At 44.0% G+C, this 27,340-nt stretch overlaps 3 protein-coding genes across 3 annotated transcripts in view; 1 reads left to right on the forward strand and 2 right to left on the reverse strand.

Annotated features, from left to right (window-relative positions):
* The window catches only part of LOC142588509 (eukaryotic initiation factor 4A-III), a 61,350-nt gene extending 56,104 nt beyond the window's left edge, over positions 1–5,246 (reverse strand). Inside the window, exons 1-2 of the mRNA XM_075700321.1 lie at positions 5,068–5,246; positions 3,346–3,418 (exon numbers count right to left, since the gene is read on the reverse strand). Of these exons, the coding sequence (XP_075556436.1) occupies positions 3,346–3,418; positions 5,068–5,206 (212 nt within the window). The 5' untranslated portion in view covers positions 5,207–5,246. The remainder of the gene's footprint in view (positions 1–3,345; positions 3,419–5,067) is intronic.
* A 188-nt stretch (positions 5,247–5,434) lies between these two features.
* Ype (yippee zinc finger protein) lies at positions 5,435–13,988 on the forward strand. The gene is made up of 3 exons (XM_075700322.1): positions 5,435–5,574; positions 5,858–6,024; positions 9,349–13,988. Exons 2-3 carry the CDS (start codon positions 5,864–5,866, stop codon positions 9,542–9,544), a joined length of 357 nt encoding a protein of 118 aa, XP_075556437.1. The 5' UTR covers positions 5,435–5,574; positions 5,858–5,863; the 3' UTR covers positions 9,545–13,988.
* GEFmeso (Guanine nucleotide exchange factor in mesoderm) overlaps positions 10,828–27,340 on the reverse strand; it is a 204,301-nt gene continuing 187,788 nt past the window's right edge. Inside the window, exon 15 of the mRNA XM_075700746.1 lies at positions 10,828–21,751. Within this exon, the coding sequence (XP_075556861.1) occupies positions 19,997–21,751 (1,755 nt within the window). The 3' untranslated portion in view covers positions 10,828–19,996. The remainder of the gene's footprint in view (positions 21,752–27,340) is intronic.

The raw sequence follows: 27,340 nt of genomic DNA on the forward strand, positions 1-27,340 counted from the left end.
TGGTCTGTGTGAAAGGAGGGTCTCTGTGGAAAAAAGCAAATTGTGAGCTCCACTTGTGAACTCCATATGCCGTGCAGACACTGCAAGATTCGGCTGAGGCGCTCCCAGCAGCGTATTGGCGGCGAGGAGTTATGGAGTCGCCATCTATCGGAAGCGCCAAGCTGGCGTAGTATGAGGGATCACGCGGCGCGCTCCTCATAGGTTTTGTTGTCAGCGCTCACTGAAAATACCACGCACGAGCTCTCCCGGACATTTCTGTAAGTACTTTCGAAACGAGCGAAGTTTCTTACTGTCTAAATAATAATCTTGGGCAAACTGAAAGCACACAATCGTTTACAGATGCTATCTCTTTACCGAATACGTACAATGAACGCCACTGCGTGCGGTCGCCGTGATGGAGTCTCCCGAACCAGCTTCTTGCGCGAAAGGTAGGTAAACGCAGAGAGCAAACTATGTTTGTATAACTAAATGGAGCGTAATATAACGAAGGCTCAATGCAGCGATCGCGCAGATTCGCAGCACCGACTGCGCGTCTGTATGCTTGTCCGCGCACTGTTTCGCTTTCACTGCGCACGCGTTTTCGCACCGTGCCATGAGCTTTAGGCCGCAGAATATGAGCATTTGACAGTATACAAGCAACCATTGTTGCGTGGGCGCTAGCAGAGCTGTTCAAAAATAATTTCATTGTAGAGAGTTCGACGCCTACGGGGACTGTGATGTGCCGTCGCGACGATTCAATTTTTTTTCTTCTAAATTTTTTGACCTTTCAATATTATTTCTCGAGTTGCGTCGCACTGTATATTTATCGGTGTTCTCAGCGTGCAATTTCCCGCTGCTCCTTTTTTGTAACCCAGTGCATTAATTCATAACACAAACATGACCATATGCCATGCTTTCTTTAAATGTGCTTCTTACCGCTGCCTTTCCACTCCACTGAACTTGCCAGTATCTATAGCATCAACAAGTTCATAGACCAAACCGTCATAACATTAGTCGGGCAGCGGACTTGGGCGAGCGTCTCAGTGCGCGTTTTCAGAACGTCGCAGACCGGGTGCCGTAGCAGAAATCTTCCTCGCGTCTGTTATTGGTGCATACCCGAGTTGTAGCCGATGACTGTTTGCCGGTTTTATGTTTCGCGAGCCAAGCTTCACGAAGCTTCTTGTCCTGCGGCTATGTGTGAAGCCTCTGTTACGTGCGTCCGGCCCTGCGGCACCGAACAGTAGCCTACCATGTTGTGCGCCTTCAAAGGCAGCCACTACCAATTGTAGTGCTTTGAAACATTGTAAAGGAGACACTCGAAGCGGGAAAATTTCGCCACTAAATGAGGAGCACAGCATACGAGGGAATTTAAACTCGTTTTCAGCTCGCTTCGGCGCGCCCGAAGCAGCCGACGCGGCCGCTATGTCCATGCAATCCCTCCTAGCACATCACGCCGACGGTGGCGCCAGCTTTTCCAGTGGTGGAGCTTGAGGCAAATACTATCTGCCGAATGTGTTTTTTCACCAAGCCTGAGAATTGGTTCAGGACCCCTTAACAGGTCTGGACATTTTAGGCAAACAAGCGTAGCATATAAATAACAGGCTGACGATCATGTCTGCAAAGTACTACAATGCTGAATGCCACGAGACCAGCTGAAATTTCAAAATAGCTGTGCACCTTTCCTTTCAAGGAAGCCCGCTCACGGTCAGTGAATCACGACCACACGCACAAATGCCTCTTCACAGTGTATGTTTCGTCACTACCATGACGAAAGATACGATGCGATAGGCGTAACGCTGCAAAAAATGAAGGAAAAAAATGAAGGTGGGGCTTGGCGCCACAGTGCATCCTACCACTCCAGTATGGGAGAAGACCAGAAAAGAGCACCGTTTTGTTAATACTACTCAGGGTAGAGAGTGCCACGGTTAGCAGTGACACTTGCCTCCTGGCGGCCTGGTAACAGCAAAGTTATTTCTTCTACCTCCTCTAATAATGAACCGACTTGAAAAATTATTTCAGCAAACGCTCCTTAGATGCCATTTTACAGCTTCCACTGTATGACCAAAATTTGCAATGGGGCCTGGTGCGGAGCCCATTAAGGTATATAAATTGTTTCCTGTATGCACTGAACGAGGGCCATACTAGCGTATTTATCACCCAGTTTTTTATTACGAAAAGCCTCAATAACCTTGCAAGTATCGTTATGTTTGTATTATTGACAACTAAGTCATAGTGCTTTGAAACACTGCTTCACACAGAGTTTTACACAATGTTAGGCCAGATTACACAATTTTTTTTTTTCACACTCCGCGCATGCACTTTTAACCTTTCATTGATGCAGTATCAACTTTGGCCAATAAAAGCATTGGCACATGTCAAAGGAAGTAAATAACCACCTTGAAATCACAAGAAATAAACTGAGACTTACAGGGCCCTTTTGCCCTCACCACTGCTTCAAGATTCTCTCTTTTGAATGAACCTTTTCCCACTTCTGCTATGCACATGCACATACCCTAACCCCAGCTGCTTTCCAAGCTGCACCACTATTACTGCAGGGCAGGTGCGCAAAGTTAGTGCACAACTACTTCCATGATCCGTGGCCTGTACTGATTTTTTGTCATGTTTATGGGCAACAATATTGGTATAAAAAAAAACACTTCAGCAGTTCACAGGAAATACTGCAAGCAGTTTTTTCGACGAAAGCGACTCTGTGAATTAATGCTCGTGCGAAAGGCTCAGCATCAGCGACGCTACCATTGCATGCAGGTGTGAAGCAGTGGGTGCGCGTTTGTTTGCCTGTCAAATTTAGTTGAAGTGGCAACCACTAGAGGGGTCGCTTACTGGAAAAAGGTCCATTAGGCTGCACATTTTTGTTCTAGCTTACAAGGGGCTGAGAATGACAGAGAAACTACTTCAACTCTTTCTCCTACCTATTTGCTCTGTCTGTGTGTTTGTGCGCTGGCTTTTATAATAATCTTACAACGTTCTTCTAGCTTGCACTAGTAAGTGATCAGATAGTGTGACCTGCTGTGATTTTGCGAGGATGGGCAAGCCTATGCATTATTTCGAAATTAATATTTTGGAAGAAACTGCAGGAGGGTAATGGTTCTGGATATTAGGACACCTGCGATACTTCTGTTTAGGACACTGTTTTTATGCCTAATCCCACTGTCCCATAGTCCACCACACGCAAATATCAATTATGCTGCAGGAGTGTTTATCTGGTTAGGCATCCTGTGAGTTGTAATAATGTGCTATATAATAACATTTTAAAATTCCTACAGAATGAAACAGAACAGTTTATGAAAGCAACACAATTTCATCACCACCATGGCTGAGCATATCCCATGGGCCATGCGCACTCACTGTGCAATCACATCCCTGCCTTTGATGACTGGCTTGATTGAGCGCTGCTGAATGGCAGATGGCTTCTCAAAACCTGCAACACAGAATGCAGACCAGTGAGCTTAGTGCCAGTCGCATTTTACCAATACAGTCTGTCATTGGAAATCATGGCAAATGGTAATTATGAAGCAGTACAGTTCATGCATTTGAAAAGCAAAAACAAAGTAATAATAAAAAGTGAAACAGATGCTCTAAACCTATACACAGTACTTAACCTGATATTTACGTATGTATACCAACATTGTAAAACCAGTAATGCAACGATTTGGTAGGGCCAACAAATTTTGTATTTGAAACTGTTACTTAAACACTCAACTACTCATTACTGATAACTAAAAATCTAGTGTTCAATTCTGATTCATCCTGTGCACTTAAACTTTGTATTTCTTTACCAGCCTACTGATGTATGCTTTTGTACTTTCCTTTTGAGCTGGCACAGAACATAGTTTTGTCAAACCTCCCTGTAACATCCTAAACCAGCAACAGCAAATGTAAAAGGAATTGCTGGCAAGAAGAAGAACAAGACGGGAAGAAATACCATTTCACACACATCGCACAGCAACTACTCTATTAAGCCAAGCATAACAAAGCTGCTGTCTAGCAGCCCCTGTGATGCCCAATGTTTGATATATGCTACACTGAGTATGATATTTCATAACGATGTTTTAAGCATGGCAAACTTGACACATAGCCCACAGTAACATTTCTGATAGACTGGAGCCAGATTTCAGGTATTAGTTCTGCAAACCAGTTACTACACTTATGAAGCTTTAACTAAAATAACAGCTCATTTTTCTTCGGTACTCTAGGTAGATTATCAAGGAGTTTTGAGGATTTTTGGATCTGGCCTCGCTATCTAGTGAGCAAACATTCACATACACATATATACAATAAGGATTTTCAATAAAAGTAAGTTCTCAAGGACTTATTAATCACTTATTTACTACACTCAACACTTTTAAATTAATGAGAAAGGGTAATGGAGCAGATTATTTCATTTAGTACAGATTTAAGCGTAGCACTCTGGCGAAGTTGGCTGATCGATTCAAAGGAGGTGAATCGAGCAGTGACGATTTGCAGCTATGGCTTGGGTCTCGCACGTTGAACAAATAATTCAACGCAATTTCTAACGTCTAACTACACGAGTCAAATCGCTTTAACGGAACGTAATATTTTTAAAGTCTCATTATAGACAGAAGACATGTTTAAAATTTTTTGAAACATACTTGGAGTTCAGAAGAAGCGAAAATCACCACCAAAACGCGATCAACACTGGCGCAAAGGACAGCGTAGCACTATTCCCTCATGCACAAGTTTAGCTAGACTGAGCGGGTTGGTCTATCTTAAGCGTTATTATAAACATTAGAGGTTCGAATCACGGTGATCACCAATGCCGCACAGACGCTTACACTAGCAAATAGAAGTTAGAACACCGCGTGAAAACCAGGTTCTTCCGTTTCGCACCAATGCAGACGGCGGTTTCACAAGCGAGAGAAGACGACACCGCCGGAACAATAACGAGAACTTATTTACAATATTTCGACGTAATCAGATTAATGTGCAAACGCTGCAAGTGCACAAGCAAACTTTCCAGTTTGTTCACAAGCGCCAAGTTTTCACAACACGCAATTAGGCCCAACAGCCAAACAGCCCAGGACACCAGGTGTGTGTACGCGTACTCACCATAAGCATAAATGCCGCGCAGAAGGTCTTCTCTGAGGCCGACAGCGTCGAAGGTTGGTATCACTTCGACATCTTCACTAGTTTCAAACTCCACATTCGATAAATCTTCTGCCTGCACAACACGGCGACGGGCTGCCATTTCGATCGTGCGTGTATCCCAAGGCGTCTCGTTTTGGCATGGCTAGGCATGGCCTAAATCCTTAAAGACCAGCTGAAGACAGGCGCGAAGCCAGAGAAGCTTGATATCGAATCATTTCACAAATACTGGTCTACCTTTTTAATAAAATATGTAATCTAAAGCAAAATTTATACTATTGTGTTAAATCTGTGATAAAATAATTTGCCACTATAGTGACGTCACCGATGACGTAACATGACGTAACGCCAGGTTTGTTGTCGAGCCAGCTACAGCTGTAAGGTTGGGGTGCCCGCATTAGCAACCGCAATTCTGGCAGGTTTGGTTACTACCTAGCTGTTAGTGCACTAACAGCGCCTCGGTTCTAACCAGTACGTGTCCTTTTAGCCATACTTCCCAATATTTTCATGCCTCAAGGCTAATTTTCTGTTGCTGTCTAGAGTTAACGACGCGCTGCAAGTTCGAGCTTGCAGTTCAAGCCAAGTGTGTGCTTACATGGCGTTGAGACGTCGCTTTTCGAAACAAGCGATCTGCGCGCTATCGACAGCAGTCACTCATAATAGTCAGCATTTTCGTAGCGATGGCAGGATTGGTATGTCCGTGCTAGAGGTAGAGTGCACGGCATAAAACGTAGCTTCTCTTCTCGTCTTTCAGGTCAACATGGGTCGCATCTTCCTCGATCACATTGGAGGTTCTCGACTGTTCTCGTGCGCGAGCTGCGACACCATTCTGACAAATCGCAGTGAGCTCATCAGTACAAGATTCACTGGCGCCACGGGAAGGGCGTTCCTCTTCAACAAAGTGGTCAACCTCAATTATAGGTAATGAACCTACCTGCGCTCTTTGGAGTTTTTTTTTTTTTTTTTTTTTTTTTGTGCGTGTGTGTGTCTGGTTGGCAGTCTAGAGTGCTTGCGATCCCTTACTTGTGCTGACACCTTGCGACGCTCGCGTTCACCTGAATGTGGTAGCTTGCATACGCTGCTGTAGCACGTGCTAATACGTTGTACTTTTTAAAATTTGATGTCCGCCGCCCTGTTTTATAGATAGCTACATGTATTTAGAGGCTGCCCAATTGTATCAAAGTGTTCAGAGGTGCATACTTTGCACTCCAATAAGAGGAGATGTAATGCTCCGACAGATGTACGTTATCACCATTCTTCACCACCCAGTTCCCATTTTTGCGTTTCCCTGTGGCGGCACTTAAATTGCAGTGTTTCTGAGACATCTCTGCTTGCCTCGTCTACATGAACGTGAAGGGAATTACTTTAATAAAATATGTTCAATTGTTTCCCTGGCTTGCACAGCAACAGAGTTGATCTGTGGCTGTATTTCTGGTCGGCCACTTTCAAGGGTGCTTTTTCTTACGCATAACAGTGTCCACTGTGAAAGCCTGCTCAATTGGAGCACAATAAATGTGACGTTGTTTGGGATATTATCGGCCTTAGTGAGATTAGAATTGGTGAGGCTTACACATTGCTGAATAATGACATTGTCCTCTGCTATAGAGGTCTCCCTGATAAGAAGCAATACGGGGTAGGATTCCTAATCCATAAGGACATAGGGGGCAACATTAACGAATTCTACAGCATTAATGAGAGGATAGCAGTAGTCGTAATCAAACATAATAAGAGCTATAGATTAAAGGTAGTACAAGCCTATGCTCCAACATCCAGTCGCGACGATTAGGAAGTATATCAGTTTTATGACGATGCTGAATTAGTGGTAAGAAAAGTGCAAACTCTGTATACACTAGTAATGGGAAAAAAGAAGGCGGGTGAACAGGCAATTGGCAACTGCGGTGTTGATTCGAGATATGCTAGAGGCGAGATGCTGGTAGAATTTGCAGAAAGGAATAAGCTGAGAATAATGAACACCTTTTTCAGGAAATGTAGCGACAGAAAGTGCACCTGGAAAAGCCCTAATGGTGAAACAAGAAATGAAATTGATTTCATACTTTCTGTCGATCCTAGCATAGTGCAGGATCTAGAAGTGATAGTTAGGGTAAAGTGCAGTGATCATAGGTTTGTGAGGGCTAGGATTTACCTCAATTTGAACAGATAAAGAGTAAAATTAATCAAGAAAAAACAGGTCAACTTAGAGGCACAAAGGGTAAAAGCAGACAAATTTAGGCTGGTACTTGCAAACAAATATGCAGCCTTAGAAAAGAGATGATGATGACATAGAGGTAATGAATGAAACCGTAACGAGGCAGGCTTCAGAGGCAACAATTGAAGTGGGAGGCAAGGCACCAAGGCAACCAGTAGGCAAGCTCTCCCAAGTAACAAAAGACCCAATAAAGAAACAACAAAAAATGAAAGTGTCCAACTCAAGAGATAAGATAGAATTTGCGAAACTGTCAAAACTGATCAACAAAGCGAAAATAAGTGATATTAGAATTTATAATGTGAGAAAGACTGAAGAAGCCATAAAAAATGGGTGCAGCCTGAAACCAATGAGAAGGAAACTTGGCATAGGACAAACCAAGATGTATGCACTGAAAGATAAGCAGGGTAATATCATCAGCAATCTCAAAGGTATAATAACAGCAGTGGAAGAATTCTATACTGAACTGTACAGTACCCAAAGGACTCAGGAGTACTCTATTCGAAACAATAATGAACAGTATGCAGAAACTCCTCCTATAACTAGAGATGAGGTAAGAAGGGCCTTGCAGGGCATGAAAGGGGGAAAAGGGGCAGGAGAGGATGGAATGACAGTCGATTAAATCAAAGATGGTGGAGACATAATGATAGGAAAACTGGTGGCTGTCTATACGAATGTCTCAGAAAACTGGAAGAATGCAAACATTATACTAATGCACAAAAAAGGAAGACGTTACAGAATTGAAAAATTATTGGCTCATTGGCTTACTCCCAGTATTATATAAAATATTTACCAAAATAATCTCCAATAGAATAAGTACAACAATAGACTTTAGTCAACCAAGGGAACAGGCTGGCTTCAGGAAGGGACACTCTACCATGGATCACATCCATGTCATTAATCAGGTTATTGAGAAATCCACAGAGTACAATAAGCCCGTGTACATGGCTTTCATAGATTATGAAAAGACATTTGATTCAGTAGAGATACCAGCAGCCAAGAGGCATTACGTAATCAAAGAGTACAGACGGCTTGCGCAAATACCCTGGAAAATATCTACAGAGATTCCACAGCCACCTTAATTCTACACAAGTAGGAAGGTACCTATAAAGACAGGGGTCAGACAAGGAGACACAATCTCTCCAGTGCTGTTCACTGCATGCTTGGAAGTATTCAAGCTATTAAACTGGGAAGGTTTATGAGTAAAGATCGACAGCGAATACCTCGGCAACCTTCGCTTTGCCGATGACATTGTTCTATTCAGCGACACTTTAGACGAGTTAAATGATTGAGGACCTTAACAGGCAGAGTTTAAGAGTGGGGTTGAAGATTAATATGCAGAAGACAAAGATAATCATGAATAACTGGACAAGGGAACAAGAGTTCAGGATCGCAAGTCAGCCTCTAGAGTCTGTGCAGGAGTATGTTTACCTAGGTCAACTAATCACAGGGAAATCTTACGATGAGAAGGAAATTCACAGTATTAAAATGGGTTGAATCGCATACAGCAGACATTGTGAGCTCCTGACTGGAAGCTTACCGTTATCATTGAAAAGGACTGTCAGTCATTGAAAAGGAAGGTATACAATCTTGATAACAAGTTAAGGACCGCGCAAAGAGCATGGAACGAAGAATGCTAGGCATAACTTTAAGAGACAGAAAGAGAGCGGTTTGGATCAGAGGGGAAACGGATATAAACTATATTCTGATTGACATTAAGAGAAAAAAATGGCACTGGTCAAGTCATGTAATGCGCAGATTAGATAACTGTTTGACCGTTAGGGTGACACAATGGGTAACAAGAGAAGGGAAGCGCAGTAGAGGACGGCAGAAGACTAGGTAGTGCAACGAAATTAGGAAATTTGCGGGTGATGGTTGGAATCGGTCGGTGCAGGACAGGAGTAATTGGGGATCACAGGGAGACGCCTTCGTCCTGCAGTGGACATAAAATAGGCTGATGATGATGAAATGTGATCAACCCAGAATGCAGCCACGGCCTACACCTTGCCATTACACCCCACTTCCAACCCACTGTCATGCAGCGAGGTGCAAGACCGAGTGATGCTGACTGGCCGGCACATGGTACGCGATGTATCCTGCAAGAACTGCGACACCAAGCTCGGCTGGGTCTACGAGTTTGCCACTGAGGAGGGCCAACGGTACAAGGAAGGACGGGTCATCCTCGAGAGGGCTCTTGTCACTGAGAGCGATGGCATCGAGGAGCACATGGGCAACTGACCCGCTTCTGTGCTGCCCTGCTTGCCATGGCGGCGCACCTGTGGCAAGCCTCGGCTGGAAATGACTCCAGACTGCCTGCCATTCACACCCAATTTTAAAAATTGGCACTGTGGCACTAAAAACGAAGTTCGTGCGTTGCAGTAGACTTTGTTCCGAGCCAAAGTGCAGATACTACCGTTCACCACTGCTTTTTACTTATTAGGATTAGGAACGGACTCTACCATGTGGTTCTGTATGCAGCAAGAAATGCATGTATTTTGGTCTAAAATCGGCAGACAAGGTAACATCTTGGGCCAGCTTCATTCGAGTTGTTCTGGCACCTCACAGCAGCACTTGGAAAGGGGGGGGGGAAAAAAAGCGTGCAGTGCCAATTGCTGCCTTGTATTGTGAGCCGCATCAGTGTTGGAAAGGGATCACTTACCATGCATGCTGTTCTGTACATACAACTCTTCCACATAAAGCTTTTGTTGGGGATGCAACCTTTCTGACACTACACCTTGGAATAGAGCATTTCCACATTCTTATCTTTTGATAGCTTAATTTTTTGGCTTACAACTGACAAATCTATTGGTGTACTGATTGAAGTGCTATTTTAAAATTACTGGACAAAATAAAAAGGAATGTTTAGGCTTTCTGAAGAAGCAAGAAAAAGAAAAACTGTGTAAGGCCCACTACAAAGTTCAACATTTTCCAACAATGCTGGCAATACAATTTGCTCACAGAGTCTAGGACTGCCATATTCACAGATGCAAAAATCTGGAATGTTGCAACTTACTTTATCTCTATCAAAAGCTCATTTCTTTGGCTCGCTAACGTAAAGAAAACTGTTGGTACACCGACCAAAGGGCCAGCAGGATGAAATGTTAACAAACAACCGCTTTCTGAGAAAGTTAACTTCCATAAAGTCAATTGAAAAACTCACAGTATCGCCTCTACATCTGTGTGGGACAGTCAGAATATGCAGTTGACTTCAGTTGATAGAACCCACCTTTAATTTTTTAATTTGGTCATCTTTGTGTGCACACCTAGAAGTCGCCCTGAACATCAGATAATACAAATCAACTTTGCTTGTCCCTTTAGAATAGCAAGCTGTGGGGCTAGTTGGTTTGCCATACCTCGCAAAGGGGAGCGCAGAAGTGTTAAGGAGACCAAACGTTTTTCATGTCTTGGTCTCCTTTTTCGACAAAACTTCTGCACTCCACTATGCAAGATATTTGCTTGTCCCGTCAGTTGAAGGAGCAGAAGTCTGTGTACATAAATACAGTCAAGAACTCGCTGACACCTTTGTTACTATGAGTATTTTAATGGCACTCACTTTCACTAACAGGAAAACTCTGCATAAAACACACATGGCAGTGTAACAGGTGCATGCAAAGTAGCTGCTGTCAGATTTGCTCCAGAGTAAAAGGCAAATGTTGCAAAGCAGTGCACACCACGTGGTAATCTTCACCATTGGTTGGACTTGTGCTGCCAGAGTGGTTTGTTGACCAACCAGACAATGCCATGTTAGGGTTTGTATTCACAAAACTTCTCTTTAAGTGCTGCCCATAATTGGCTATCGTGTGTTCCCAATGTTGGAATACACAAATACTCGTGTACTATGCTTTGGTTGCACGTTAAAAAACTCGGAGGCGGTCAAAAGTAATCTGGAACCCTCCCAGCTACGGCATCTCTCACGGGCTGTTATTTTTTAGGAAGTTAAACCTCACAGTCTTAATTCCCTGGCCGTTATCGTGACAATCGTCTAGTCGTCATGTGAATCACTGTCATGAGTGGCTGCACCTTAAGGGAAGTGCACTTACACTGGAGGAGTTTTATGAACACAGACCCTGTCCTCTCTTAACTTGCAAGAATAGTAAATGTCATGTAAACGAGGAAACCAGGTATGAACAGGCTCTTCCAGATAAACCATTTGCTAGTCCATATTCTTGATTCACCAAGAGTTGGCCATTTTTTCACATAAAGTAGAACCCCATTGATACGTTTCTTTCAAGGGACCGCAGGAAAAAAAAACCTGTAACAGAAAAACCCCAAATTGCCGCAGCAATGCTGGAGACAGCTCTGAATGGCTGCCAGTACAGTTATTGGACATATTGGTGCTCGTACGTAACAAATGAACACATTGTGTTTCATGACTGGCCTCTTTTCGCTCTCAATATGCTTTGCTGCATAACATCACTATATTGCGGCAAGCTGGCTTTAGGGAACCAGCTGTATCCACAACTGTGCAGAGATGCACTTATCAGGATTGACGATCACATACTTCTGGCATTTCGGGGCGGGAGCATGAGCAGGGCTTCAGATGTTTAACCATGAGTATGCTGTTTTAGACATTGTAGCAATGTGTGAGAGCGAATTTGGCTTTGCACTGCTAAATTTATGTGACCACTGCATTCAAATGCAACATAAGATGCAGGAACATTACATAATGGTGATGTATCAAATAGAAACATAACACATAGAAGCCAGTGGGCTTTAGGTTGGAACCACAAAAATGCAGTGTAGCAGCTGGGAAAATGCAACAGTTGGGTGCATTGCTTTTTTTTTGTTTGATGAGGAATATATACACTAAATGTCGTACAGGGTGATGCAGAACCAAGAACCGAGCAAAATGAACCATGTGCACGCCCACATTTCACCAGAAGAGTAGAAAGTCTGTGCCAAGAAAATCTACATTATTTGGCTGGCATCACAGTAGACTGTGCATATTTTCAAGTAGAACAAGCAAATTTTGCATCAGACCATATTAATACACTGTGGAATTCTAGTGATGTGCGAAATAAGACCAACCAAGCCTGCAGCTTGACCTGAAGACCAATTTATACCTGTTTTCCTTTACTTATGCAACAATGCTTATGTTAATCAGATTGATTTTTCTCACTTGGAATTTGACTACTAGTAAACTTGCATATTGTGCAATTGCCAGCAACCACATAATTTAATGTTCTCTCAACAAAGCATAATGTCAAACTCTCTTAAAAGCTATGGTAATGTGGCTCAGGCACATTTCAAAATGGTTGCGCAAGTGAAACAGACTTTCCACATCCCAAGTTACTGCACATTATGGGCCTTTTAATGTGGCACTACCCTCTCTCCTGAGGCGAAAGCACGCTTGTCAAGCCACTAAGGCTGACGACACTCCCTTGTCTGTGCTTAAACCTCACATAATAAATATGGCAAATAAAAGTAAAGCACTACAAGAGGCCTACTTGTTACACACCACTGCACTCTGGCAAGGCACTCATTCTGCCAAGCTACTATTTGCCAGTAGGAAGTCACTGGAACAAAAGAGGAGGTGGAAAATTGGGCGGCTGGAAGGGTACAACAGCTTTGATTCAGTTCCAAAATCTCTGCATGCCCAGAAAGTGTTTGCTCACAACTGTCATTAGATTAGCTGAGCATCGCTTGAGTCTGCTCACGTTTCAGGTGCCTTTGCGCTGCAGAGAACTGTGTTGGCTTCGCATTTTGACAAGTGCGTGACTTGCAGTCACCTTGGCTTCGAAGTGACAAAGAAGCCAAGTGGACACACAATTGCAGTCCACTCAGTGGGCTCTGCAGCATTCTTCCGGCCGCTGCTGGCATGAGTGTCGTGTGCACACACGCTGGCATTCCTGCTCAGTGGCTGCGTGAAAATCATCAGGTTACACTTATTTGAGCAGAGCAGAATGCGAACGCTTAACTAAAACTCCCTATTTAGTCCACTAAAAGCCAGAAATGTCAGCACTGCCCCTAAAAAAGCAGTCTACACTTTTGTGTCTCTTCTTGGCGATTCCCATGTTGAGAAGTTACTTGAGAAACGCACCTTCGGCTATGTGCCTAGCATTACAGCTCACAAATTGGAGGGGGGGGGGAGGTTTACACGAGTGCAATGACCACTTCCATCATGGAGTGGTGCAGCCTTCCATTCGTCTAAGTCTAGCATTAGAAGAAATGCCCCTCTTTCGCCACCTTAGCCACAGTGGTGTTGTATTGCTGCTGTGAAATGAAAGGACAATACAAAGAAACGAAGCAAAATAAGTTGTATCGTACCAGCCCAGGTGCTCCACTACCTTTCATAATTATTCTTCAACACACGCACAAAAAGACACAAAGTGCACAGAACAACAACTTCACTGTCTGACGCTGCAGCATGTACACTTTTCTTTAGAATGATCAGCGCACTCTACATTTCCATTTTTATGAGAGCAGAGGCATGTTTCAACTCCTTCCATACATCAGGAAATGTATTCTAACACACTTTCAAATGTTGCAGAAACAGCTTTATGAAAGAATCGCATAACTGCCTTAAAGTAGGCACAGGAATCCCTTTACATAGTGGCCACTGACAAATCCGCGCGTGCATCAAACAGCTGTGTAACAAGTGTGTCTATTGAGATGCTCTGTAAAAAGTTCGTATAAAAAAATCGCTCCTTTCTGTACATTGCCAGTAAAAGACTGAGATCAATGTTCGATGTTTTGCAAAAAAAAAAAAAAAGTATCTTCCTCTTTTTCACATGTGCCCTTTGTTTGTTATTTGTAGTTTTCTTTCAGCGTAAAAGGCTTGCAAAAAGTATTCCAGAACTGTTTCACCAAGTCTTGTAGAAAAGCACCACCAGCTTGCGAATACACACTGTGTGGGCTAGCACGCGGCAAGCATGAACAAGCGAGCTGCGCCATTGGTCTCAATGCATCACAAATTGTATGCATGGAAAAGAAAAGCCCACTGAAAATGATATCTAGAAACTCGCCGAGGTATTATGAGCATTTTAATGCAAATATGCCGGCTAGGGTATTTAGTCTTCACTTCTATGCTGTTCAAATCCCTTGGTTTCGACGATTTTGTACAAACATACCGAGTTGTTAGTGTAGGTTCTTCTGATCATTAATTGACACATTAAGCGCTCCGCATAAGGCATGCCATTTATTATAAGGTTTTAAAAATGTACGTCGGTGCCGATCACAGCACACAGCTCGTCTGAATTTTCAGCCACACCAGCAAGGTGACCATATGACGCTAGTAGGGCAAGCTATCTGATTGGCTGCCCAGGGCACCTCATCAATAATTTTTCCCACTTTATGGTGAACAAATGTTGTTCGTAATAGTTGGAATGCTGGTTAATTTGTCTCTATAAAAAGAAAGTAACACAAAGAGAATGCACAAGAACAATTTCTCAGTACACTTAAGCACTTGCGGCACACAGCAAGCGTCGTCTGCTTGTGTTACAACGTGCTCTGTGTTGACAAAAGCTCCACAGTCAGTGTTGATCTCGGTCTTTCTTTTCGTGAGAACTATGGTTTGCCCTTGTTACATTGTGGGCTACAAACGCAGCGACTGGCAATATGTCAAGCTACAACACTGTGTCCCTCTGCAAAGCAGCAGGCGAGCGGAGTGGCAGCAGCGCATCAGACTGTCGCTATCTGATCGGCACCAGGATTTGCTTATTTGCGGCCGTCACTTTACGCCGGAGGCTTACTACCACAGTAGTGTTTCGAGTGTCCGGTATTCGGGTAAACGCAAGCGCAAGCTGGCACAGAGCTCAACACAGTAGCAGTAATGAAGTGTATTCTACTTCGCTGCTGGTGTAAATTTTTGGCAGGAGCGTAATCATAAACGCATTGTTTTTCTAAATGTTTTACACTTGGTTAGAGCAATATTAGCACTTTGCTTGGATGGTTAAGCTCTGCGCCACTGGGTGGCTGGACCGTGCAGACCAATCAGGCTGCTCACATATGTCTGCTTGTTCATCACAGCAATATTAGTATGGAGGGGCTTTAGTTTGCGCCTCCACCCATCCGTCAAACCACCCAGCTTGCCTGTGGTTACCGGACATACTTGGCGCTGTGACAGAATGCTCGCAACACACGCTGCTTCGGTAGCCCTCGCTTGGGATCACCTGCCAGGCACCTTGCAAAAAGGTTAGAGAGGCTCCACGCGCTTGCTCCTAGACTAATGGAAGTAGACGACACGACATGCTATCATGACACAGAGCCAGTGAAGGCGGAGCTTAGCCCCGATCACTCGGCGAACGAGCTGAGGAGAAAATGCATGGCTATGGAGGGGGTAACCTGTAATCGTCCGTAGCTCTCTTAATACGAGAAACTTCACACAAATTGTGGTGCAAATGATTTACTGTAGCTGTATCCTACGCGTCTACAAAATTTGTCCGAAGTGTTTCAGGGACCCTTTAAGTGCCACTAGCATACTTAGCAACACAAGCTGCGATGCCCAAATAGAAATGATCTTCTTGCATTAAATTTTAATTACTGTGTGTAATAAGACGCAAGAGTGATGACCTTGAAAAATGGTATAAGGTTACGTGGGCTATGTGGGGTTGCATTTAGACTAAGCTGGAATGAAGGAAGCCTAGCATAAATTTTGTTAGATGTTTCTAGACAGAATGCGATATCTGCGCTAAGCATGAAGTGCGCAGCACGTAAGAGAAAAAAGTCTGCAGCACAGTGCAACACTATAAATGCTCCCAAGTACGCTAGAATGATGATGTGAGCATCCCCTCTGATGTAGAGTGGTGGGATAAGCCACATAGGCAATTATTTTTATCTTTCTAGCATGTGTTAATCTTTAAATGCTTTTATACAGTAAGCTACTATTACTAAGAATCTAAAAGCTCATTCCATTGCACGATTTGCCTCCCTTTCAACCTTATTTACCACAGATCCCATTTGTGTTTCCACTATGGTGCTTAAGTGCCTCAGTTAAGCTATGTGCTGTGGGGGCTGCACTCTGCATGCGGCTAGGGCTGAAGGTGAGCTCCGGATCTAGCCCCACACAGTCGCTCTGTGGTACTCCCCAACGCGTAGCACGGGAATCACAGCCACGTTCCCTTGTCCCAAGAGCATGGGCGAGAACCCCACAGTGCATCTACATTTGTCACTGAATGGATATATTCTGGTACAGTAAGCTCAATGCTTTCTGCACTATTTCCACATGCAATGCAGAAATCATCCAAAAATGTTGTCCTACAGTTTGGCATTCGTGCAAAACATGATCCGACTCAAAGGGCTCAAGTGATTTGAACTATCTTAAAGCACATCCAATTTGATTTTCATTCCATGTTTTTGGTAGCATTAAATGTAGCTGGTTTCCCCTTTATCATGCCTATCCAGTGTATTGCTACTGCTGCTGATGACGAATGTGAGTGAATTTCTCATTGAAACTCCACCCAGTGGCTGAAAGAACAACTTGTCATTTGGCCACTCTGCAGCTGTAACTAAGAAAGGTGGCATGCTGCGACATATCACTGGCTTTGTGCCAAAATGTGCCGCCAACAACTGCCTCCCTGCCCTCCATGAATTTTTCTCTGTCCTTCTTCATACAATTTAATTTGGTCATTTGCTCATACTAACGCCAATTACTATTAGTTACTTTACGCTCTTGTTCTACACAGGAAAAACTCTGATAGCACTAACTGGCCATTACTGGCTAGACAATGCCCAGTTCCAAGTTGCTAGTTGCCTAAATACAAAGCACAACTGTGACAGCAAACGAAAAACTTTGCACTGTTTCAGGGAGAATTTACACCCTGGTGCTACTATATATTTTTCTATGGCAAAACTGAAAGTTGTGTCACCAACCAATTCAGTTGTGCATTTCTCATTTCAAGCATGATGCCAAATGCAGGCCTTTTTCGTGGGTTTCATATGGAAATAATGTGAATCTGGATTCCATGCCCAACCCTTGTTCATTGGTTACTAGAAAACCAGTATGAACATGTTCCATTCCCCCTTCAATTTTCTATGCTTTCATGAGCCCAATGGAATGCGCAGTTAGATGAGGACTGAAAAATGGCACAAAATGCTTTGTACATTGGTCCACTCTATAGAATAAAGAACTATAAACTTAATGAAGACAGAAAAAAAAAAAGTGCTCTTGTTTGCATGTGTCTGTGCGTTTTTTTCTGACTGTCTAGCTCACACTTCCTCATGGAGTACCAAGTTTCCCAAACTGCCACACTTGTGGTCAATTTTAATTTAAGTTGCTAAAGTGCAGGTAAGTTTTGACTGACAGAATGCTGAATTAAGGATATCGGAACACCTTCGTATGTTATATGGGTTCAGTCGAGTTGTATGAGGGAAGCTATTTACATGAAGAGTACACTAGGTGAAAACAGCCTATGAATATACCTACTATATCTTCTAAATGTTGGCACTTGACATATATTACTTCTAATGTCCGTAATTGTGGGCATTGTGATTATTTTCTGTAAAGAAAATGTGCTTGTCGCAGTGCAGCTGTAGTGAGTTTGATACTTTTGCTCAATAATGTTATCTACTTCTATTTATATAAAGCTTTATTTTGTCCCATTTCCTTATTCAATGAGCACAGGGGATGCAGAAGCATTGTTAGGCAAGTAATGTTTTGATTAAATTTGTTACACCTAGAGTATGTTCATTCCTCGTGACTGAGAGGAGCATAATTCTGTTCTGAAAAGCTTGATTTTTGATCAAATATTCATGAAAATCAAAATCTGAAATAGTAGGTTTAAACTCTTAAGTTATAAAAGAAGTGAAGCAATGCAATTTTTCTCCACTTATTGTGCTTGAAAGGGACAAGTTACATTTTATTGCACTTAGCTTGAGCACACATTTTCAGTTGCATAGTCTATAGAAAATTTTCTGCACTGTTCACATAAGCAATCTAATTTTGCAAGTGTATGAAATTTTGATATCAGCTCTTACAATTGGTAAAAAAAATTGTAAGTCTAGCAATCACAAGCAAACTTCTGCAGCTATCAGCCACAATTTGACTTTGAAACAGTGAACTTGAACTTAAAACATTGAACTTCACTTCTATTCCCTGTGAACATTTGAATAAGTAAATTGCTGTTGAATGTTAAACATTGAGGGGTATTACCAAAGGCAGACACTGAGCCAAGCTTAAGTGATAAACTGGTGCTCCAACACTTCAACTTTACTGGAAACACTGGTTCATAAGAGAAATAATAAAATGAATGTAGGACAGGATTGACATCACCACTTTAAAGTACAGTACCAGCTTTTTACGAAGATGTCATTACCCTCTTTTTAGTAAGTAATATATTAGCAGTTAAATATTATTAATTAAAGACCGCTCATGTTGCAATTCAACATGAAATAAAATGCAGTTGGGCCTACTGTACTGAATTCTTGAATTGTTTTTTGCAGATTAACTTGCTGATGCGAAATCTTTACAATGCTCTGTGGTTTTAAATGCAGGTATGTGGCACCATCTACGTGCAGAACATTACTCGCCAAGGGCAATGTTGCCCATCAGAGTATGACCTCAGAGATCCATGGCACCTCGCAGGTTTCATACATTGTGCCTAGGTGTGTGTGAAACATCAATGCCATTTTTAAAATGTGATCTCCTCTGTATAGAACATATTCTTTTTTGGGGGGGCAATTAAGTTTTTTCTTGGTACAAAGAAAATGTGGAGATATTGAGGAGTACCATTTATCACTCTAGCTAGACTTAATATTTGCTTTAATACCCTTTTCGAGCATGGTGTGTAGCTACAGATGTAGCATTTCTGCATTGTTCTGTACATGCAAACAATTAAGTTCACACTCCTGCAGCTGCTTTTTTCCAAGTATTCAGTGCTCACTCATTGCTACCTAAAAGGGGATGGACTCTTCAAATACTGCAGTTCCGTAAGGACAATAGAGTCCTGCCTAACTTACACTATAAACCAGACAACACTAGTTAGTGAACTCCACGCGAAAAAAAAAAAACAAGAACCTAAAAGCAATGGTTTAAAATTACACATCTGGCAAAACAAAATGGTTCTCCAAAACTTGCTGTGTCTCAATAGCTGCACATGAGAGAATAGAGGAACACTTATCAGTTACTCCATACAACACGTATGGAGTGTAAACAAAGAAACCATTACAATATAACTATATTACCAGTGATACTTACTAAGGCAATAGAGACTGCTAGTCACATTTCTGTGCTATATTTAGAGCATTTCAATTGGCATAGTCTGATTTAACACAATCACTGTTCCAAGTCACTTGAAAGCAAAAAAGCTTTTTTTATGCAAACCGACTCAATGCAGTAGTGCAGCTGCACCACACCTTGTGTCCGGCTTGCCTGAATACACATGCATGATATGTGAACGAAGTAAAAGGCTCCTGCTTTGCAGAGCCTGATGAAATGGCCCCAGTGTACCACAGCAATGACGACAGCACAGTGTGCTGCCAAGCGACGCAACTGAGCATATTCCACCTTGATGCCATGTTTCCTGCGTTAGTACAGTGAGCCGACCTGCACTGCCAAAAGTGAGTTGTATCACCGAGAGCATTCTGTGTAGAGTCACACTGGAGCACAGTCGGATCTCCTAGAGGACAAGGACAGCCACGCACCCATCGGATCTGTGCTGGTAGCAGCAATACACCGAGTGGCTTTCTTTGGTTGCTGGTCGAAGTGGACCATCCAAGGGCGCTCGCTCAAAGGCACTCGTGACAGGGAGGGGACTAGGAGTTGGATGCCATGTTTGCCTGGAATTTGTCAACAATGTGCTTCACCCAGCCTCTCTGGCGGCATGCCATTGGTGCAGGTCCAGGGGATGATGTGCACAAACTAGACTCTGAGGGTGCTTGCTGCTGCTCAGCTTGACTCGAACCCTCATCGTACAGTGGCAGCTTCTCTGCAACAACTTGGAGCTTGTTGCTATTAGCCCTACGTGTCAACAGGCCTGGTTTCACTGCAACCTCATGTTCACTGCCGCTGACCTCCTCCGGATCACTGTAGATTGCAGAGTCGCGGAACATGTCATCGGCCAGGAAGTCCTCGATGGCCTCAAAGTTCCTCTCATAGTAGCTGTCTGCCGAGGAATCACTGTTCTCGGAGTCGGTGTCATCATCCAGTTCCAGGACAGCGTTAGCCAGGTGTGGAATGAACGACACAGGCTTGAGGCTCTTGTCAGCTTCTGGCTGCAGGCTGTCACTGTTGCCACCACTTTCGTTTTTGTTCAATATGGCGAGGATGCTCTGTGGAATGCAATAGTCAGGCTCTCGCTGCCGAGCAATTCGTGCCGCAGCTGTGGAGTTGCCCTGGACACCATGCAAACTCGATAACCGTGGAAGGTGCCTTGCCTTGGACTGTATAACACTGGCACATGCTCGGCTAAATGAGCCAACAGATTTAAGTTGGGCCAGTCGAGAATCGTTGCTGCGTAAGCTGTCTCGACTAGACCCGTGGCTCAGTTGTCCTTCACCGTTACGCGTGGGGCCATCATTCAGGTTAGGCGACCACAGGACACGCGTCAACTTTGTGCCCAGGCCCAAGAGCGTGCTACGCCAGGAGCCACCGTGCAGAGTGTCCCGGCGGTATATTCGATGCTCGGGGTGAACCACGGAGGATGCCAGGTTTTCGACACTGGGCACAGGGTTTAGCTCCTGGCTGCTGAACTGGCTGTCATTGTTTCCTTGAGGCATGTAATTTCCGTCGATGAAGTCTGCTCGGGAGGGCTGGTCAGATGCTATCGTGAAAGGTCGCTGCTCCGGAGCTTGCAGCCGGAGCCGCTCCATGCGAGCTCTGAGCTGGTGCATCTTGGAGCCAGTCTCGGAGGAGGGTGATGTTGGGGCGCTGTGACGGAAACTGCGTGGAAGTGAGCCACACCACTTGCAGGCATTTGGAGGGAGGTGTTCCTCAAGGCTGTTCAACCAGTCTTCAGGTACGCTGTTCTCCCTTCTGACTTGTCGAGGGTTCTCCGCCATGCTTCTCTCTGGGCAATCGGTCTCAGGAAGTGCTGCCTCGTTGAAAGAGTGGCTCCTCTGGACCAATTTACTAGAAGATGGAACTGCAGTATCGTGGGCACCGAGCCTTGCCCAGAGTGCCGTGAAGTCGGTGCCGGCAGAAGTGCAGCACGTGGCACCGTAAGACTGCTGGCTTATGTGCCGACTGGCAAACTCAAAAGTGACGTATTCGCCCGGGAGCTCCTCAGAGTGGTAGTTTGGTGAGCGTACGGATGGCCTGTAGCGGAGGAGTCGGCGTACGTCCACCATGCAGGCACCCTCTTCATTTTCCGTGTCACTGGTGTCCACACTAGTTATGGGACACTGCTTCCAGGGCGGCCACGGCTCCTCACTGGAATTTCTCGATTCAAGCCTTCCAACTGTCCTTGCTTCTGGCTTGCCTGCATAGCACAAGGTGTTGGATCTCGGTGAAGTGGGTGAGCTTGGACCCGAGGTCTGGCTGGTGGTCGTTGCTGTACCAGATTGGGTGTACTGGAATGCAAAAGGAAAGAAACAAGAAAGGCTGAGCAATACAACCAATGAGAGGCATGTAAGTGTAGTGAACAGGTGAAGTGGTGATACTTTCTTCTAACTCACTCGCACCTTTTGTACTAAAGTCGGTAAAATCGGGAATTTACTTTCACCATCATCACCATCATCAGCCTATTTATGTCCAATGCAGGACGAAGGCCTCTCCCTGTGATTTTCAATTACCCGTGTCCTGCACCAACCGATTCCAACTAGCACCCGTAAATTTCATAATTTCATCGCACCACCTAGTCTTCTGCCGTCCTCTACTGCGCTTCCCTTCTCTTAGTACCCATTCTGTCACCCTAATGGTCCAATGGTTATCTAATCGGCGCATTACATGACCTGCCCAGGGCCATTTTTTTCTCTTAATGTCAATTAGAATATCATCTATATCCATTTGCTCTCTCATCGAAACCTCTCTCTTTCTGTCTCTTAACGTTATGCCTAGCATTCTTCGTTCCATCGCTCTTTGCGCGGTCCTTAACTTGTTCTCAAGCTTCTTTGTCAGCTGCCAAGTATCTGCGCCGTATTTCAGCACTGGTAAAATGCACTGATTGTATACTTTCCTTTTCAATAATAACGGCAAGCTCCCAGTCAGGAGCTCAGAATGTCTGCCGTATGTGATCCAACCCATTTTTATTCTTCTGCGAATTTCCTTCTCATGGTCAGGGTTCCCTGTAATTAGTTGACCTAGGTAAACATACTCCCATAGACTCTAGAGGCTGACTTGCGATCTTGAACTCTTGCTTCCTTGCCCGGTCTTCTGCATATTAATCTTCCAGCTCCACCCTTACACTCTCTCTGTTAAGGCCCTCAATCATTTGTTGTAACTCGTCCACAGTGTTGCCGAATCGAACAACGTCATCGGCAAAGCAAATGTTGCCGAGGTATTTGCCGTCGATCCTTACTCCTGTACCTTCCCAGTTTAATAGCTTGAATACTTCTTCCAAGCACGCAGTGAATAGCATTGGAGAGATTGTGTCTCCTTGTCTGACCCCTTTCTTTATAGGCATCTTCCTACTTTTCTTGTGTATAATTAAGGTGGCTGTGGAATCTCTGTAGATATTTTCCAGGGTATTTACGTAAGCGGTCTGTACTCCTTGATTACGCAATGCCTCTATGACTGCTGGTATCTCTACTGAATCAAATGCTTTTTCGTAATCTATGAAAGCCATATAGAGAGGCTTATTGTACTTTGACTAAAGTCCAATGTTGCCTTACTATATCAGAATTTCGTTATATTGAAATTTGATCTTTTATGCAAATATAAGTACAGTTGCCAACCGATTTTTCTTACGCAGGGAGGGGCTGCAAAATGTTTAAATTATTGGGCAATCTGAAAAAGCAAATTTGAATGAGAAAAGAAATAATTTTGTTGAACTTGATAATTGGAGACAAAAGATGTGTTTTCACGCTGTGGCGACAATATCTTCATATCAGTAGTGCGGAAGCCAATCACACTTTTGAGTCCACTTTGCCCCAGCGGCTGATAGTGTCGCCCACAGTGGGACAGCACTATGTGTCGTGAAAAGCGTCGGCAGTGGGGAGCGAATGCTTCATCTGCCTCTCGCTTCAATGCTTCTCTGAAACATGAGATTACGCAACCTCTAGCACTATATGCGCGGGAAGACAGTGCACCTCTAAGGCAGGGCACACGGGCAGCAAGTGCACTCGGCCATGCCGACCACCATGCGCAGTCGTGCGAAAACGGGAGATGCATGTCAACCTGCTTTCCCTCGCCCTTCCGTCCGGACCGCTTGCTAGCACAGGAAAGACGGCAATCATCAGCCCACCATCCTTCTCGACTCGCAAGCTTTCACTCGCACCTACAGCGTACTGTGCACACAGCACGGTAGGATTTTATACAGTCAAACCCGGCTATATCGAACTCGCAAAAAAACGCCTATCAGTTCGATATAGAGCATAATTCGATATAAGCCTGCTAAATAATTGGATGTCATAAAAGCACATAGCATTTATAAAATCACTTTATTGAAGAAACTAGTTTAGTTTCGCATAAATTAGTCCTGCATTTTCTTCTGCTCGGGCAATTTCGCTGCCTGCGACGCACGCACTTCCCCACGTTGTGCCGCAACCTTCCGCATTCGCGCAGAAGCACCGGACTAATGCGAGTGCACCAATCACTTCGGAGGATGTGGGCAAAGGACCGTAGTTGCTTTCCTCAACGTGCCTACTTTCATTTGTGCTCGGTACGATGTCGGCGATGTAGTCTTCGTTTCCGGGCTCTCCCGTGGTCGCGACACCATCATCTCCACTGACAAACTCGTCCGCCGTTGATTCGAATGTCCCGGAAATTTTGACAGCTCGCTCCAAACTTCGGCAACACTGGCAACGGCTTTGACGCATTCATCAGAATTTACAGTCATCACCGAGCACGCGGAAACCAGCACGTATGAACAACCCCTCGTACACAGCCGTGCGTATGCGTCAGGCGCCACGGGCACCGACCGGGTTGCGAGTCGGGTCACTTTAGCCCTAACCGTGCCGAGAGTGCTCCTCGGAATCTTGCACGCTGCGGGGCCATCCAACTTCTCATCGCGTTCGACGCGATTTATGATTTCGAGCTTTACGACGAAAGGCGAATTCTGCTGCTTCATCACGGCAACATTGCGGGAGAAGTCCCACAAGGCGCAAACACGATAAACCAGAAAACCAGCCTGACAACTCGCACTTTCGCCATCTTGCACGCAGAGAGCACAAGAGCCTCTGATTGGCTGTCTGAGCAAGCGCTGTAGGCGGGCCAGGATCATTTTTTTGTTGGGGAGTGTCGATAGATAGTGATCTAAAGAAAGGAATGACGCTTGATTCTGCAACCCGTGAGGGAATACGGCGAAGCGTCGTCAGGGGAGAGAGAGTAGGAAGTGAAAGATGGGAGAGAGAAAAAGGGAGGAGGTGGCCTAATAGACTCTACTATGCGCGACAGGGGGAGTGTCGACGGCTCGCCCGAATAGCCCGAGGCAGCGCGGTCACGGTAGGGAGAGCGGTTGGATGGAGCCGCGCCACCGGGTTTCCCCGCTACCGCGAGGGAAAGCCAACTTCTGGGGGCACTTTTCCGCCGCTTGACGGTTCGATATATCGGGAGTCACTGCAATATTTGTTCGATGTAAGCGTAATTTTTGCTATATATACTCATTGTAACTATACCGTGACCAGAAATTGTTAGATATACAGAATAATTCGATGTAAACGGGTTCGATATAGTCGGGTTCGACTGTATTGCACTTGAACTTTATACAGAACATGATGCTACTTGCGAGGCATGCAATTTGAGAGGTGCGTTCATAAACAGCCACATGTAGTTCAACCATTTGGCCATGTGTGTCTACAGAAGTTTCCATTTATTGTCTTTGTTTGCCTTTGCGGCATAATAAGAAGTTACAAAAAGTTAAATATGTCATTATATCGAGACTTTCGTTAAACTGAAGTTCGTTATTTTGAGGTTGAGCTTTGCAAAATTTGACACATCTGCCGCTTAACTACATCAAATCAAAGCAAGAAAAGATAGAGTCAACCAACTGTCGACGCTAAAGAAGACAGGATCAATGTACATGGTGGTTCAAATAATTCTATAAATAAATGTTGATTACCATATTCAGCTGATCTTGAAGTGCCCTCGAATCTAATGCACACCCTATTTTTGCAGGCTTGAAGTAGGAAAATATAGAGCATGAAAATATTATATTTTTATTATTCATACTCGATTAGAAAAATAGATATTTGAAAATGTTCAAATATTTGGTTGGATACGGATATTCGAATCAAGTCGAATATATTGCTGGCTATGTGTGAGCAAGCACAGTTCTTAGCATTTGTTTCTATCTAATCTAAAAGTATTGGGGAGATATTGCGCTGAATTGTGCTGCTAGAGAAATTTTACCTGTACAGCACACTTAGCCACTAGATGTCTAAACCTAGTAGCAAGGGGCATGAATTTGCGAACAGCGAGGATGCATTTTTTTTTTTTTTTTTTCAGCGCCACTCCCAATTCTAAGCTTCTTGCTTGACAGCAAGTGTGCTGAGTGATGGGTGGCATAGGCTCCAATCTTAGGGGCATTTGATGCGGTACAATAAGGCACAGGCTGGCGAGGACAGCTAGTGTGAAGTACAAGATTTTACAAATTAATATGAGTCAAATACAACATGCTTTGGTCTAATGGCTTACTAGTCTAGCTTCTTAATATTGACAATGTAATTGCAATGTTCCAAAATAACAAATTAACCAAGCTTGCTAATAAATGCATGTGCATATCACTATTCAATATTCGAAGCTAAGTATTTGTGTTCGATTTGTATTAGAAAGTTTAGATATTCGCACACTCCTAAAAATAAATGTGCACTTGAATGTAACATGTCACCCATTCATAAAAGAATATAGCATGCCCCCCACGTTTGCGATCAGAAAAAACTTGATGTGCAGAATTTATCTTTGCAGACGCCTTTTCTTTTACTTTTCTTTTTTTATGAGCTTTCCCACTTTTCTTTTATGAGCTTTCATCACCATTTGTGCTTCATTGGCTACAGAAACACGAACACATTGCAGTAATCTCGAGCGATCATTTTGAGAGATAGTATTACTTTTGCAAGACTCTGCATTGGACTTGTCGAAGTATGCGTCCGACAACGTTCCTGGACCTGTGTGCAAATTACAAGCTTGGCAGAGCATCGGAAACGCTGGCAGCCGTTTACACTGACACAATGGCTGCCGAGTCCTGCGAAATCTCTTGAAAATGACAGCATTTTCAAAATTGTTCCTAGAGAATACTGCTCCAGATTGTAGTAAAGCACAAAATGAACAAACTGCAACCTTCACAAAAACTTATTCTGTTCCCATTTTGTGGTGGCAATGATGCTATGTTTGGATGTAGGCTGTTGCCAACACCGCAAATCTGGTTTTGGTTTCATGTCCGATTGTAACATGCAGGCAATTTTTCGAACCCATTCTTTCTGGAAAAAGAAAGGTGTGTGCTACAAGCGGATAAATACGGTGCACAGTCGATCTCAGATATGTCGATCATGAAATAGTTCAATGTATCGATAATTCAAAATCTAAAATATGCCTATCTGAAGCTTATATCAAAATCTCCGCACGCCTCAGACAGTTTCCCTAAATTGTGGATAGCGGGAATTCACCGATTTGCTTTTCCAAGGCCGTGTCAAACACACAAAGCTTACTTAATTTTTGCTCATGAACGTTGAAAGTTGATTGTGCTGCGGGATGGTTTCTTTATGTACCGATTGCAACGCTAACCCTAAAAGACTGCGTCGCCTGGATGCGAGACCATTGCGCATTTCGCGTGTGTCAAGTAGTTCTTGCACGTTTTTATTCAAGATAAGGTAGAAATGGATGCACCGCGAGAGCAACATGGCCGGTACAGGCATGTGCTGCGCCACAATCAGTGCACTTCACTGCGAATCATGAGTGAATGTGCCTTGCCACGTTTCTGTTACAATACCACCAATACGCCCTTCAAACGGTCGACATTCATATGTGGGCAACGAGTCAGGCAGACTATTGTGTTGGGCTTTAAA

The sequence above is a fragment of the Dermacentor variabilis genome, chromosome 7 (assembly GCF_050947875.1).
Source record: "Dermacentor variabilis isolate Ectoservices chromosome 7, ASM5094787v1, whole genome shotgun sequence".
Taxonomy (NCBI): domain Eukaryota; kingdom Metazoa; phylum Arthropoda; class Arachnida; order Ixodida; family Ixodidae; genus Dermacentor; species Dermacentor variabilis.